Source organism: Leucopleurus acutus, assembly GCF_964270905.1.
Source record: "Leucopleurus acutus genome assembly, chromosome: 18".
NCBI lineage: Eukaryota > Metazoa > Chordata > Mammalia > Artiodactyla > Delphinidae > Leucopleurus > Leucopleurus acutus.
The window spans coordinates 11198611-11215352 of NC_139160.1; the positions used below are offsets into that span (position 1 = coordinate 11198611).

General features: G+C 32.2%; 1 protein-coding gene across 3 annotated transcripts in view; it reads left to right on the forward strand.

The window, feature by feature from the left end:
- Positions 1–16742, forward strand: part of NBEA (neurobeachin) — a gene marked incomplete at its 5' end in the record, with an annotated part of 627381 nt that overhangs the window by 240350 nt on the left and 370289 nt on the right. For all 3 annotated transcript variants that reach the window (XM_082859302.1, XM_082859301.1, XM_082859303.1), the window contains 2 exons: positions 9273–9427; positions 11677–11803. In XM_082859302.1, the coding sequence (XP_082715428.1) occupies positions 9273–9427; positions 11677–11803 (282 nt within the window). The remainder of the gene's footprint in view (positions 1–9272; positions 9428–11676; positions 11804–16742) is intronic.

Genomic DNA, 16742 nt, shown 5'->3' on the forward strand with positions numbered 1-16742 from the left:
TTCTCTACCTAAATTTTGTTAAAATATAAAACAGTAGATACAGAGAATCATTGTAATTTGCATAAGAGAATCCAGTGAAATAAACATTAAGTAAAATATTTCTGTTCTAATTTGGATTATCGTTAGAACAGTTTTTTTCATTAAAACTTAATGAAGCAGTCATCTGAGTGCCGATATTCTTAGCTACTCAAAATTTATTACACTTTTGAGGATATTGCTTTACAAAAAATAGAACTTTCCACTTGTTCCTGGTAGCATTTGTGCAAAATGCAATGAGAGTGGAATCATTCTTCTAAATTGCATAAGCAGAAATGAAATCGAGGAGCACAAAGCATATTTCAATTCTTTTTAGGAGAAGGGTCTCCAGTGTAGTTAATATATGCAGTAGCTCAAGTACTATCAAATGTAAATGATGAGGTGATATTGATGAAAGGAGGGGATTGAGGTCTCAGGGGGCGCTGATGACGGATTGAACAGAAGCGGCCTTGCACTGCACGTAACTCAAGTCTGTCGTCTTCAGTGCTCAAAGCCATAATGGGAGGTGGCAGTCTGAAATGAGTTGCCACGGCAAAGAGTATTATTTTTGAAATGCTTTCACACAAATCACTAGGCCCTGCATACAACTTAGTTTCATGCTTTAATGTCATCAGGAGGCACAAATTGGTGTGTCTAATTGTTTGCCACCTGCCAGGAAAATGAGCTGCCAGCCAGCCAGACGGGTTTGATTGTCTGTCAGCTATTCAATAGATTGAGAGTGACAACATCAAAAATTTAACTTCAAACTCTGGAGCTTTGAGCAGCTTTTCTGAGACATCATCCCCACAAGTGCTTCTGGACAACTGCATTTTTCAATTATATTTCCAATATATTGCTACCATTTGCCTTATCTGTCTTAAGGTAGCTATAATTACATTATGAAGTATATAAACATATTTCTGAAGCACTAAAGTCTGAAATTCAAGTTATGACATGTCTTTTAACATCAGATTGAATTCCTTGAAAATAGGATCCAAGAAGACAGGCTTTAGAGGCAAATCTTGAATACTTACAGTTTCAAACACAGAATTAGCATGGCTCTTACTCTACCAATAATGTATTTTTCATTTATATCTTTAGTTGAAAAATAGCTGTAAACTCAGCTGCTCATTTCTTTGTAACTAAATCATACATAATAATATTGTACAATCGCAGTGGAAATCACCTAGGATTTTCCTTTTGTTAGCCAATAGTTTATTTGTTCTATTGAAAACGTGCTAACAATGTATTCTTTATACTTATTCTAGATTGTAAGTTTGGGAATAACTTCCTAAAACAACTGATGTCAATTGAGTTATGTTAACTTATGTTTTACATGTGGAGTTTCTCCTCACTTAGGATGGCACATTGATGAATTTCAGTGTTTTGAAGTTTGTAATATCGTTTTCATTTGGTAAATTGCAACATCAAATTTTAGAAACATTTAGACTTAACTAAAATAAACCTTTTTCTTTTAGTATTAAATCTTTCATCAGGTTGTATTATGAAATATTATATAAATTTTATCTATATATATGGGAAATGCTGATTCTTTTTCTTTCATTTCCTCCAGTCATCATCTATGCAGATATAAGTATATGTCTTTGATTACAGTGTGTGGCCCTAACAAATGTATATTTATGCATTGTAAAGCACTGAAAATCCTAGACATCCGCTAGTGTCATTCTATAGATGGAACACACTGTATGTGTAGAGGAAATATGATTACGAAACTACAAGAGTTTTTCTACTGTTTTGTTACTATGAAGCGAAGAGGGATATTTATCATGGTTTTATTTCAAAGAGAAGAGTTTAATAATCTCATAATAGAACTTATAAATCTAGTTGCAGAGTTCCCCAACAGTACTGTCTCTTGTGGTAGATTTCTGTGTAGATCTATGGTTTACAAAATAGCCTAGCTGAGCTGTATTTTTTTCAGGCATCAGTAACTCTGTAACTTTTAGATTGAGGGAATGCTTTTCTCTAAAACCACCAATTAAGCTTTACCATATCCTTTAAACTAAAATTTAACCCTGTATATCCAAATGCTTTTAATCTTTTGAGAATTTTGTATATATCTGTGATTTAGCTCAGTCTTAATTCTCCAGGGATTCCTGAGACGCCCCCTTAGTTTGGACAAAAGACAATAAAAAAAGGCAGAGGACAATATGCTTCTCCATACATTTTAACTGTCGTTATATTTCAGAAAATTATCTTAAGTCTGGGATATCACAAAAAGCTAGTAATTGTGTTGCTTCTCTGGCTAGTATACAATGATCTTATGATTTGTATTTCATCCTTTTTGATTTTACATACCTGCTTGTGTTTCAGTGTCTGGGTTTGATATGTTCGGGCAAATTAGTTTGTATATTTTCCCCTCAAACTTTTAATATCCTTGCTTCCAAGTGTTTCATTCTCTGAAAAAGAAAATCTCTGAAATAAAAAATATTTTGTAAATATTATGGGACTAAAAAACAATATATATAGCCTTCATATTACTGAACCTAAACTATAAGCTTAGTCTAGGTATTCTCTCTCTAGTTTTTTAACATTAATGTTTTAAATATTAGTGCTACGGATGACAATTTAGGATAAATAAAAAAGAAATGTTTAGTAGAGATGATGGAATCCTCCTACATTGATTTCTTTAAGCTTAGAATTAAGTCAGAATATGAAAACTTACAATTACTGCTGAGTACTTCAATTTCTGTTCTTACAGTTTTCTAATTTTTTTTTTAAAAAGTGTGTTTTGATTATATCACTTAAAGGATGAGCAAGTAAATGTAAGCTACATTGATTAAAACTCTGCCAGCCTTTACAATTGAAAGTTTCTGTGATACCTAGCCACTGAAATCCCAGCTTGTATTATGCTCCAAGTACCCTGGGTATAGTATTTTAAGGCCAGTTGCCAGAAGATGCAGTTTTGACCCAGCATGGTTGTATCCTAATTTTCCCAATGTTGTTGCCTTTTTCTCTCCTGGCATTTCCACAGACAGTTCAGTGAGCTGAAAAAAGCATCTCTCTTTAAAGGGTGGACTAATGAAACACTCAGTTATTTTTCATACATCCTCTTTCTCTACGGGTATTCTAAATACTTTACAAGATAGCAATGAATAAATCATGAAAACATCATAAATAAACTTGTGATTTCTAATGAGCTGCAGTAAATTGTAATGTCAGCTTAAAAGCAGAAGTAAAATTTTTTTCTTCATAGTTTCAATGTTTTCTTTCAAGATAAATGTTTAACAACAGTAAGCGTTGTTAGATAAAGAGTAATAATCTAGAAATTAGAAGAAATGGCTATCAGTAATGGGTCTCTGTAATTAGTTGTGTGACCCTTATCTATTCTCTTTGGTTCTCTGGGACTCGGTTTCCCAACATATAGAATAATGCATTATTTCCAAAAAGTCCCATAAAGTTCCAAATTCCTAGAATAAATGAGATGGCCTTACAGTTTGTCTCAAAAAGTGGCCGATAGTTATGAACTTGGTTAAAAGACCTGAAATCCAGGAAAGATTTGACATGCCCAGTTTCAAAGCTATCACCTGTTTCCAGGTGTTCCCCCACCAAATGCATCTTCCACATTTATGTCAGAGATGTTTTTCTTAAATGCAATACTGATGAAGATTTTGAAACAATTTCTTATTACACAGTAAAGGATGAACTTCTTAGTTTGGAATATAAAGTCCTCATCTTTCACCAGCCGTAAGGATCTATTTGCAGTCCTTCAATCTTTTATAATTTTTCATATCTCTTTGCCTCATGAAGTTTCTAATATTGAACTTTCCTCTTCTTGGCTGATTCCCATTGGTCCTTTTCAGTTCAGCTTACTCTTCCCTGATAAAGCTCATCCTTTATGTTTCTGAAAGTTCTTGTGCATAACTCTAATCAGAGTTGTTATCGAAATACATTGCAGTTGATTTATTTGTCTCTTGTATTTTCTTCAAGTATCTCTGACACGGGTTATGTCTTACTTGTCTTGGTATCCCCTAACTTGTCAGTGTAGTTGTATTCCCTTAACCTGTCAGTGCTCAGTAAGTGTTACAGAAAAGAGGGAGCAAGTGGAAAGAAGAAAGGAATTATTATAGGATCCATGAGTGAGATATAAAACTCACTTGTCTTAATAAGTCACTATTTACAAGCCATTTCTTATCTTCAGTATCTCGCTTTACACTTAGGACAGTTCTTGAGGTGTACAGATCAAATAGTATCCTTTTTACAAAACTCACATAACTAGTTAATGGAGATCCCCAAGACTCTGTCTTTGGACCACTTCTTCCATCTATTTGCATTGACTTCTTTGGTGATTTCATCCATGTTCCTGGCATTAAATAACATATACTCTGATTACTACCCATTTTATGTCTCAGCCCAAACCTGTCTCCTAAACTGAAGACTCATCTATCTGATTGCTTATTCAACATTACTACTTGGATGATTAATAACAGTTATAAAACAACAACAACAACAAAAAAAACTGTTCCAAACATAGCAGTCCCTATCTTAGTTAATGGCAGTTCTGCCCTTCCAGTTGCTTAAGGCAAAAATCTTTACGTTATCTTTGACTTTTCTCTCATACCCACATCCAGTCTTCTGCAAGTCGTGTTTGTTCTGCCTTCTTAATATAGTCAAAATTTGACCCATTGTTCACCAGTTTCACTTTGCAATTCTCATCCAAACTACTCGCATTTCTTACTTAGATTATTGTAGTATTCTCCTAACCAGTCTCCCCGCCATTTGCCTTTTCCCCCTTGTCTATCCTTAACATAGCAGCCAGCGTGATCCTGTTATAACCTAATGTTATATTGCTCCCCTATTCCTAAGCTTTTAATGGCTGCTGATCCCACTCTGAGGAAAAGACAGCATCTTTACAGTGGACTATAAGGACCTATGATCTGAGGCCCTGTTACTTCTTTAATCTCATCTCTTATATCTCTGCATATCACTCAATCTTCTCAAGTCACACTAGCCTTCTTCCTGTTTGCTATCCCATGACACTCTTCCCTAGATACCCTCCTGGCTTGTTCATTCACCCTGTCAGTGTTTCCTCAAATACCACCTTTTGAATATGTCTTCTCTTAGCCACCCTTCCAATAATACTCGTTATTCCTGTCCATGCTTATTTTTCTCACAACACTTACCACTTGGTATACTATATTTAATCATTTATGTTATTGTATTTTCTGTCTCTCCCTATTGAAATGTAAATTCCATGAGGGCAGAGATTTTGTCTGTTCTATACATTGCTATATCTCAGAACTCAGAACAGTCCCTCACACGTCAGAGTTAAATGAATGAGCAAATCTTAAGATGACACCCCAAATCTATGGCTTTGAGATAGGATGAATTCAATGATGGAGAATTTTACACTTACATGTGTTTTTTAATACACTCAATGTATTACAAAACATATAATTAATCACTCAGTGAAACATTTTGTTGAAGTGGATTAGACAGAATAGTCTTCTGGCTTGTGCTACTTTGATGATAACCTTTACAGCCTTGGCACATGTATAGATTATATGTAGTATAAAGGAATTTTCCACTTCTTTATAGTTTTCAGTCTTAAAGTTGTGGGACAGAAGTGTGAAATTGTATGGGAAAATATGGAAAGAATATTCATAAGATAGAATAATGCATTTTTAAAAATGTGTGGAGTGTAGAGTATTCTAGATATCCATCAGTATGACTGGCAGATCTAGTAGAAGAACGGAATATGTTAATAGTTTAGATTGTTGGCTCAACTTTTGTGGCTATATTTTTGAAATCCAGATAAAAATTGTATGCTCACCCTAGAAAAATGTATATACTCTAAAAATTTGTGTGTTTTTATGCACCCTAATGGGGTACCCACAATGGGTGCATAGACTCCTAGGTAAGCCTTTTGATGTAGGGGGGGATAAGTAACCAAGTGGAAAATGTTGACTAAGATTTTGTAAAAGCTGAAATTTTTTACTTTCATATATAAGTAGTTGCAAATACATAATAACATTCCAGAAAATAACTAATACGTTATCAACACATACTGGCAAGTATAAACATTCAAATAATTTGTAAAATATATTGCTTAGGAGAGAGAATGGTCTGAGGTGTTAGGGAATGGGTAGTGTTGGTGAAGAAATGATATTAAGGACCAAAATGGACAGTCCTCTGATTCTAGATAAACAATTTCGGCATAACAATCAAAGGGGAAATAGTAGTTCTAACAAATACATAAAATTATGGATTGAAAAAGAATTGGAGAAATCAGTAAAACCGGCTTCCCACCTCTCTCACCACCACTCTTGTGACATGGTCATCCTATCCCTTTGAACACATCAGTGTTTGGAAACTGGTGCTCATAAAAATTACTAGAGAGTTCTTTCCCCTGTTGGCCCTAATCTGGTATTTGGAGATACATGGAAATTTCATCTTGTTTCCTTGTCAGATACCTTCAGATTTTTAAAAATTGGTGTAATTTTTTCTCACGTCTTTACTATAATTTTCTGGACTCTCAGTCTTTCCTGACATGACTTGTGTTCTAGATCTACTGTCATCCTAACTGTTCTTTTATGGACATGATGCTTTTTGTCATTATTCTTGAAATATGGTGCCTAAAACTATACATAGGACTTTATGAGGTCTGACAGTCACAAAGTATATCAGGATTATTGCTTCTTTGACTCTGGATACTGTTGCTGAGGTAGACCCAGATCGCATCAGCACTTTTGGGAGCCATAGCAATACTAATGATAGCTAAAATGTTTGGATCACTTATAATATTCCAGGTAAAGTGCTAAGCATTTTATATGCAGTATATCCTTTTATCTTTGTAACAATCTTATGAAGTACAAACTATTATGTCTTATTTTAAAGGTAAGGAGAATGGAGCTTAGAGAGATTTATTTGCTTACTACATTAGACATATATACACTACCAAAGTAAAATAGATAGAGGTAGAATTCTAACTCAGGTCTGTTTGACATTAAAAACTGGGCTTCTAGACACTGTACTCTATTTATATCCCACGTTGTACTAACTACCAGACTGCTGAGTTTGCTGTCAGTGAAGTGTCTGGAGGCTTTCATGTCAATTGCTATTAAATCAGATGTTTTTAGAAGTTTTTTAGTAGAAAGGCATTTAATGTTGTTTGCATTTATTTACAAGCCATCATTTCAGGTTGTTGAGATGAAAATTTTTTCCCTCATTCATATAACTAATTTTTCATAATACATATCTCATACCCTCAGTACTTGACAAGATGCCTGTAGTAGCCTGTTACAGAGAGCTTTTGTACAAAGTTGGTAATGATCGGTTAATCAGGAAGCTTTGGTGATATTTTTTCCTACCATCTACAAATTTGTCTCACAGCACTGTCAATCAGCCTGTGTTTCTGTATTTTATCCATAAGGATTTTAATGAGAGATTTAGGGAAAAATATTGTAGTTTTACTAATGACTTCTTTTCAAATCAAGAATTGATCATTTTCTCTTCTTTCTAGATAGGCAATGAAATAGTTTAGAAGTTTAGGGAAGACTTTTGATGATAAATCCAAAATATTAGTTTGGTTTCTTTTCTATTGATCTTTATGTAGATCATTGTAACTAAATACCTTATCTTGGAAGCAGAGAATTATTTCACTTTAGAAAATGGTAACAGTTATTAACATTTATAAGGCGTCTCATAATTGACAAAGTTCTTTTAAATACAGTCTCATTTAATTTCTCCAGTCATATGTGAAGTGGCATTTGTCTTGCCATTTTTACTGAAAAACTGAAATTTAATATCACATAGCTTGAGAGTGATTTAGTTCTCAAGCCTTAATCTTCTAACTCCACATCCTGTATTCTCCATAATGTCACACCACCTCTCAGTGAAATAAATGAAGGTGTTCGATGAGGAATGATCAATGAAGGGATTGAAAGCATAGTGTGTGCTTTTGGAAATTTAATAAGATAGTTGAAAGTTCAAGGTTGAGTCTGATGAATTTGACACTATCCATTAAGGAAAAAAAAAAAGTATCCAGAAAGAGATAATGAAGATTTTTGTCACGAGTAAAATTATTTAAGATTATAATTACTTTGGTCACAAAAAAGTTTTATATACCCCTAAAATTGAAAATAATAATTCTTATAAATTTAGATTTTTTGTATTGACAAAGTCATTTTTCTTTGAAAATCATTGGTATTAAGGAAGTTTAAGCCATAGACTTATTTGGCAATGAGCCATTGATATAGTTACCTTTAAGTAGAACTTTTTAATGAGAAAATTATAAAATATAAATACATTTAAAAGACCTAGTTTAGATTGGATATTTTTTACTCTCAGTCATTAGTTTTCAAGCATTATATTTGAACTTAAAATATCTCATACATCTACTTTCTAGATAAATAAGTTCAATGAGTAATGCTTGAAAGTATTTATTAAATGGAGTTGGAGTGCTGTAAACTTTGAGAAAAATGAAGCTTCACTGAAAGGAAGTAAAGATATTTATTATGTTAAAGAAATAGTTTCTTTATCTTTTAAATTGACTACTATTCACATCCATTTATTATTTAGGGTTAACACAGATGTTAAGTTCAGAAATTTTTTTTTATGAAATTCATTTAAATATGCTAACGAAACATGAGGAAATTTTCAACTTCTAAGTTCACAAAGTTAGAAGCTAAATAGATCTCTTACCAAATGTCTATTGTATCCTCTCAGTTCTCTTTCGTTATAATAGCATTCCTACTATGAAAAACAACTCAATTTTGTTCAGGAAAATAAAGTTTAATTTTATTATGCCATTAGTTGTTATTCCATATTTCTTGGCTTAATATTTAGCTTTACTATGAGGAAGCTTCAGAATTTGGCTTTCAAACGTTTTTATGACTATTTTCCACATTTAGAATATGATAGAGATAGGATGAACATTATATGTATGTATGTTTTCACACACAAAAAAATCCCTATATGCATATGAAAAATCTAACTTGAGCACGCATTTTTCCAGTTTTCCCAGATTCATGATTATAGACCACATGTCATCTTAAAAAAGATGTGCAAATTCTAGATTCTACATAAATGTTTGCCAAATGAATTATAATAGTTAACACACTTTACAATATATCCTTAATGTCTATATCCTTTTCACCAATTAAGTTGGGATCAGGAATTTAAAAAAAAAAAAAGGGAAAAAGAAAGAAAAGAAAAGTTGATGTTGATTACATGTATCTGCCATAGCAGGATTAGAATTCATCTTAGACCTTGTGTTATTTTTCATCATTTCTTGGCAGGAGTGTCGTGGTCCCTGTTAAGAAGCCCCCTCCAGGTAGTTTAGCAGTAACCACTGTAGGAGCCGCTGCTGCTGGAAGTGGGCTGCCAACAGGCAGTACCTCTAATATATTTGCTGCTACTGGAGCTACACCAAAAAGTATGATTAATACAACAGGTATTGTCTTTATCTATTTTTGTGATACCTCATCTTTTTCTTTCTGTTTTCTGTATCTTCATTTCTTCTGCTTATTTGATCTTAAAAATTAAAATACCCTGATCATTTAAGATTACCTTAACCTTTAAGAAGGTTATTCTTCATGTTATCTTTCAGAATTTATGGTTCTAGGGTGTACTTTTTAGTTTGAGAACACTGTGGGTTTTGTTTTGAGTCTTCTCAAAACATGATGCTATTTACTTTCAGAGTGAACTCAGTTTGCTGAAAGATATTTGGGGAGCAAAACCAAAAGATAATTTGAACACTGACATTTGATACATAAAAGTTAGTAAATTGTACCAAGAATATCAAGGTATATTAAATACATTAGTGACAGAAAATAGATTTAGTGACATTTACTGGTTGAAACCTAATATGTATTTTTTACCAAGCTCCCCTGAGAACCTTGACGATATGCAAGAGCCTCAACTTGACAAAAAGTGCATGTGAATAAGAACCATTGTTTGACATTGAATTAATTTATATACTTAGATTGCAATAATATCCAATTCATTGTCCAACATTTTCCTAATAATTCTAGAAACAGAAAATTCCAAATCACTACAGATTTTAAAAGCCTGCCTAAAATAACCTTTTTTTTTTTTTTTGTAAATTTCCAGAAATGTTCCTGTTGATTATTAGCTAAATAAATCCTTACCCAAATCTTTGTGATTCCATTTTAGGTATTTATACAACGCAAGATGATCCCTGACTTTTCTTCCCTGACTATAGTAGCCTTCTCTTCTCCAAACTGTATAGCCTTGAACTTTTACATCTATTATCATTACTTAGATTATTCCCATTTTTATTAATTTCATAGCTCTTCTTTGTGCTTTCTGTATTTATCTTGTTTATCATACCACCTCAGTCTGACATATCATGAACAGCACATTTATGGGGTTGTAGTAAGTAGAATGTACTCTATCAAGCATATTTATGTTAGTAAATAAAAATCATTAATGGAATTGTGTTAAAAAACAAAACATCTTTGATTTATGTATAGATATATATATAAATATTTGTATCTGACTTATCTGAAAACTTTATATAAAGTTTTTTCTATCCAGTTTACAGTCTTACTCCTTATACTCATTCTGCTTTCTAGAAAAAGGAATAAAAATGTTTTCCTTTTACCGAAATGTATACTCAGAAAAGTGTTAAGATTTTTAAAATATACCAATGTAGTAGAAAGAAAAAATCTACATTTGGTGTTTATTGACTAAATCCTTACTCTTTAAGAGATAAGTAAATGAAAAAGCAAGTCATCTCTCTTTTATCTTTATTTGAAACAAGGTATGATATTTTCCTTTAATTCCTATTCTATGAATTAATAATAGATATGGGAAATGATGGTAGCTAGAAGTCCAGTGATAGTATAAAGCATATACTACAATAAAAAAATGTAAGTAATGAACATCCTCCTTAGAAATACATATATACAGATACACAAACACACACACAAAGAAATTGAGGGCCAACATCTAAACTGGACCCAAGACTCGTTTAGATTTTGACATATACATGCTGTGTAAATGTTGTGAAAATCCCAGTTTTATGGGAATTAGTGTTAGATAAGATAAAGATAAGATAATATTTAGGAACACTAGATGTCCCTCAACTCCACTGCTATTTAATATACTTACATGGTGTTAATATAGGAAAATCTGTTCTAAAATGGCGTCTTCATATCGTTGAGGAGAACTCATTATTTTAAAATCGGGTACAAATCTTATACTCATTATAGCCCTTCTTAAGCAATCATTTTATCAAAATAAGCACTGATGCTGCAGTGCCACAAATTTATGTTGAGATAGTTTATTGCAAATTATATCTTATATGATGAAAACTAAAAATATAACAATATAGCAATAAAAACAAATTTTTCACATCTAAATTTGCATTGTTTTATCAGCCTCATTTTATCTAAAATTATTTTCATTTGTTGATGTCTTTTATTTATATCCCATTTGTAATATGTAGTTTTGTTTAGAGTAACATAAGTAAATAAACTGGATTTTAATGCAATAGCTATTTTTAATAATTATAAAGAGTTATTAGTGTACCAATGGCCAAATGATTTTTTAATGGCCAAATTCTATTTTGAAATTCAGATGAATATTTTTTTCAAGCTCAGATAGTAATGATGTAATGAAAATTATTTTGTTAAATAAATTTATACTTAAGGCTAAAAATTATTATTTTGGGAACAGGTGCCGTGGATTCGGGGTCCTCTTCTTCTTCCTCCTCTTCTAGTTTTGTGAATGGTGCTACCAGCAAAAACCTTCCAGCTGTACAAACTGTTGCTCCAATGCCAGAAGATTCGGCTGAAAATATGAGGTATACATAACTATTTGTTTTTTTACTCCTTTTACTCCCTTCCTCTCACCTCAAAAATAGTGAAACAGAATACATTAAATACAAAGGTATAGTTAAGAATTCTTAAGAATGTTTAATTATGTATTTTGTGATTATATCTCATAATTGCAATGTTTTGATATTTTTAGATAGTTATTCATTATATAAAAATCATTTATTATATTTCAGTCTAAACTGAGAGATCTTGAATGGTTTTCATGATCTGACTTTCCTGAGTTTATAATCCATTGTCATATAGCACATTACTGTTTCCTGTAAGGTAGAAACATGCAAACGTGGCACCATGATAAAATTGGACATCTTTGGGGTGGTGAGTTTAAAATATAGACTTTCAAAATAAATCTGCAGAGTTATATATAACATATATAATTGGAAGTTGAATCACCAAACATTATCTTTTCTATCGCGATTAATAGATAAAAATGATTTGCAGTAGCATGTCAGAGAGAATTCCTAGAAGAGTTTGACCAAAATGCTTGGAGTTAAATTGCACATATACATACACACAGTATGTGTGTGTATTCACATTTTTAATTGAAGTGTAAAAGCTCAATGAAAGAACGATGTTATGTTACTATCACTCAAGGCGAGAAATAGAACGTTACAGGTACCACAAAGCCCCCACCTTTTGCTCCTTTTTTTGCCACTATTCTTGCTCCTCTTCAAATTCATCACTCTGACTTAATACTAGATTAGTTTTGTCTTTTTTGAATTTTATATGAGTGGAGTTGCACGGTATGTATTCTTTTTGTCTCTGGCTACTTTTACTCAACATTATGTTTATGAGATTTATCTGTATTGCCTGTAGCAATAGTTTTGTTCATGTTCATTCCTTAGTGGTTGTATACTACAATTTATTAATCTATTTTATTGATGATGGGCATTTGGAATTTTCCAGTTTGGGACTATTGCAAATAATGCTGCTTTTTTACATAACAGTGCTGCTTGTATATTACTCTTGGGTATACTACACATTTGTATGCATATCTGTTGGGTAAATAACTGAATGGAATTGCTGATTCATAGTGTTTGTGTATGTTCAGTTTTACTAGATAATGCCAAATGTTTTCCAAAGTGGTTAATGCAAGTTTACTAACTCATTAGCAGCGTATGAGAGTGCCTAATTTTTTATATCTTTAACAATACTTAGTATTGTCACTTTTACATTTTAGCCATTTTGGTAGAAGTATAGTGGTATTTCATTGTATTTTTAGTTTGTATTTTCCTGATCGTTAACAAGGTTGAGCACCTTCTTATATATTTATTGGTCTTTTGGTTTTCCTCTTTTGTGATTTCCCTGTTGGAATCTCTTACTCATTTTAAAACGTTGAGTTGTCTTCTTAATTTGTAAAGTCTCTTCTCCTTATGCATTTTGAAAATGAGCCCTTTGATGATTATATGTTGTATATATATCTTCTCCCATTCTGTGGCTTTTCTTATTATCTATGTGATATGTTTTGATCAACACAAGTTGTAAATTTTAATGAAACTCAATTTATCGAGTTTTTGTTTTTCAGTGCTTTTTATGTTATAGATGAAATCTTTGCCTACATTTTCCCCATCTCATCCTCTGGCTGCTTTATTTGTGCTTTTTATATTTAGATACATAGTTCATCTGGAATTGAGTTTTGTGAATTTTATGACGTAGGAGTACTATGGATGTCAAGATGACCCAGTGACATTTATTTGAGAAACTCTCCTGTCTCCCATGCTCTGCTACTTTTGTCACAAATCAAGTGTTCCTGTATACTGGATTCTGCTTTGGCACTCGATTCTACCCAATTTGTCTGTTTGTCTGTCCTTGTGACATACTGTCATAATTAGCTTTAGGTTTAATAAGGATCAGTATCTGGATAAGTAATGTCTTCCCATCCTGTCCTTTTTTTTTTTTTCCAAGGAAGCCTAAGCTATTCTTGATGCTTTGCACTTCCATTTAAATTTTAGAATCAGTTTATCAGTATCCATATTGAAAACAACTTGCTGGGATTTTAGCAAGGAATGGAATTTATAGATCTGTTGCAACTGGAGTTATATTTCATCTATAGATCTCTTTCAATATTGTGACTTCCAAACTATGAACAGCTTCTATTCCTCCCATTTCTTTAGTTTTTAAAAAAATTTTTTTCCAGTAATGATTTTTAGATTTTTATGTGGAAGTCTTATATGTTTTTTATATGATATATTCCTATAATTTAAGTATTTTGTGTTTGTATCTTCGTTTCTCTAGTTTCCAAAATAAATTTATTGAGATCATTTGTTTATATTGTTTAAGCTCAATTTAAAAATACTCAGTTTGAGTGTACATTTTAACGAGTTTTGAACAGTTTATATGCCCATACAACCGCTACCACAATGAAGATGTGGAATATATTTATCACTCCATATCGTTCCCTGTGCCCCATTTATAATTTACCCCATCCTTCCCCAGGCAAGCATTTATATGCTTTTTAATATCATAATATAAATTTGTCTTTTCTAGGATTTCACATAGATGGAATCATATAGAATACACTTTCTTGTGCCTACCTTCTTTCACTCAGATTTTGAGATTCATTCATGTCTTTTTGTTTATGAGTAGTCCATTCCTTTTTTTTCTGTGGAACGCGGGCCTCTCACTGTTGTGGCCTCTCCCGTTGCGGAGCACAGGCTCCGGACGCGCAGGCTCAGCGGCCATGGCTCACGGACCCAGCCGCTCCGCGGCATGTGGGATCTTCCTGGACTGGGGCGCAAACCCGTGTCCCCTGCATTGGCAGGCAGACTCTCAACCACTGCGCCACCAGGGAAGCCCAGTCCATTCCTTTTTATTCTTGAGTATTATTCTGTTATATGGCTATCCCACTATTTATTTATCTCTTCACTTGTTGATAGACATCTGGGTTTTTTCCAGATTGGGGCTATTATAAATAAAGATTCTATGGACATTTGAATACAACTGTATTGTAGACATATGATCTTGGGTAAATAGGAGTAAAACAACTGGTTGAATAGGAAGTATAGGCTTATCTTGATAAGAAACTACTGAGCTGTTTTGCAAAGCAGTTGTATCATTTTATATTCCTTTCAACAATGTGTAAAAGTTCCATATTTTTGTCAACACTTGGCATTCTCAGTCTTTTTAAGACTTTATAATTTAAGACTTTTCTGGGTAATCATATCTCATTTGGATTTATTTTCTATTTTCCTAATGATTAAAGATGATGAGTTTTTTTTTTCTGATATGTTAATGGCCCGTTGAAATATTTTGCTATTTTTTTAAAAAGTAGGGTTGTTTTCTTGTGAAATGTCACCATTCTGTATGTATTCTGATTGTATGTCCTGTGTCAGATATTCCATTCTGTGGCTTATATTTTCATTTTGTTAAAATTATTTAGAACAGGAAGTTTCTAATTTTCACCAAGTCCATCGTTTCAAAAACTCTTTTCCTTTATGGTTTGTGCCTTTGTATCTTAAGAAATCTTTACCTAGCCGAAAGTCATGAAGATATTCTCATATATTTTCTTCTAAAAGTTTTGTAGTTTTAGCTTTTATGATTAGGTCTATGATCCATTTTCACTTCATTTTTGTGTGTGTGTGTGGTGAGGTAAAGTTTCAGTTTTGTTTTTATCCATATGTATATCAGTGTTTCAGCACCACTGAATTACCTTGGCACATTGGTATAAAATCAATTGGCTGTCTATGCGTGAACCTATTGCTGGACTCCATACTACTTCATGATCTATATGGCTGTCCTTACGCCAGTACCCCACTTTATTACTATAGCTTATAGAATATCCTGAAATCAGGTAGTATAAGTCCTCTAACTCTGTTCTTTTGACCGTTGCTTTGACTTTTCTAGATTGTTTGCATTTTCTTATATGTTTTAGAATGGGCTTGCCAATTTCTAAAAAAAAAATCCTGTTGAAATGTTAATTAGGATTGTGTTGGATATTTATTTAAATTTAGGGAGAATTGATATCTTAATAATATTGAGCCTTCTAATCTACAAACATTGTCTATAACTCCATTCATTGAGGTTTTTAATTTCTCTAGCAACTTATTATAGCTTTCATTTTAAAGGTCTTGTACTTAGTTTTGTCTTTTTTTTATTAGTTTTTCATGTCTTTGATGATATTCTAAATTAAAATTTTTACTTTAAATTTCCAATTTTGAGTTAGAAGACAAACAAAAAAGGATAAATACTATATGTTTCCATTTATATAAAATGATAGAAAATGCAAGTAAATTTTCTTAACAGAGAGCAAATTGATGATTGTCTTGTTAATTATATCTCAATAGGACTGAAAACAAAAAAGAAAGATTTTGTGTGTTGGTAGTATATAGAAAGACAACTGACTTTTGTACACTGATTTTATGTCTTGCAGTTTTGCTTAATCCACTTAAATTTAGTAGTCTTTGTTAGATTGTTTAGACTTTTCTCAACTCAGTATTATCTGTAATTTCCTTATTATTTTCTGTGTGAAAGATAATGTCACTTGTAGCTTTAGTGTTATTTATTCTTGTAGCTTTGAGATTTCACCAGTGGAGCCATCTCTGCCTGGGATATTTTTTTTACTGGGGAGGTTTTACAAATTAAATTCTTTCATTGGATAAGTGACTATTTCAGATTTTCTGTTTTCTTTTTGCATCTGTGTTGGTCATTTGTGACTTCTAGGAATTTAGTCATTTTATCTAAGTTATTGGATTATTGCCATAAAAGTTTTTCATAATTTTATTATTATATTATTATTTTAAAATACCTGTAGGATCTCTAATGATGTTTCCTCTTTCATTCCTGATTTTGTAATTTATGCCTTTTCTCATTTTAGCATTATTAGAGTACCCATTGACTTTTCAATATTATAATTTTCCCCCCAGAAATTAGACATTAAATTCATTAATTTTTTTTCTGTCTCTATTACAT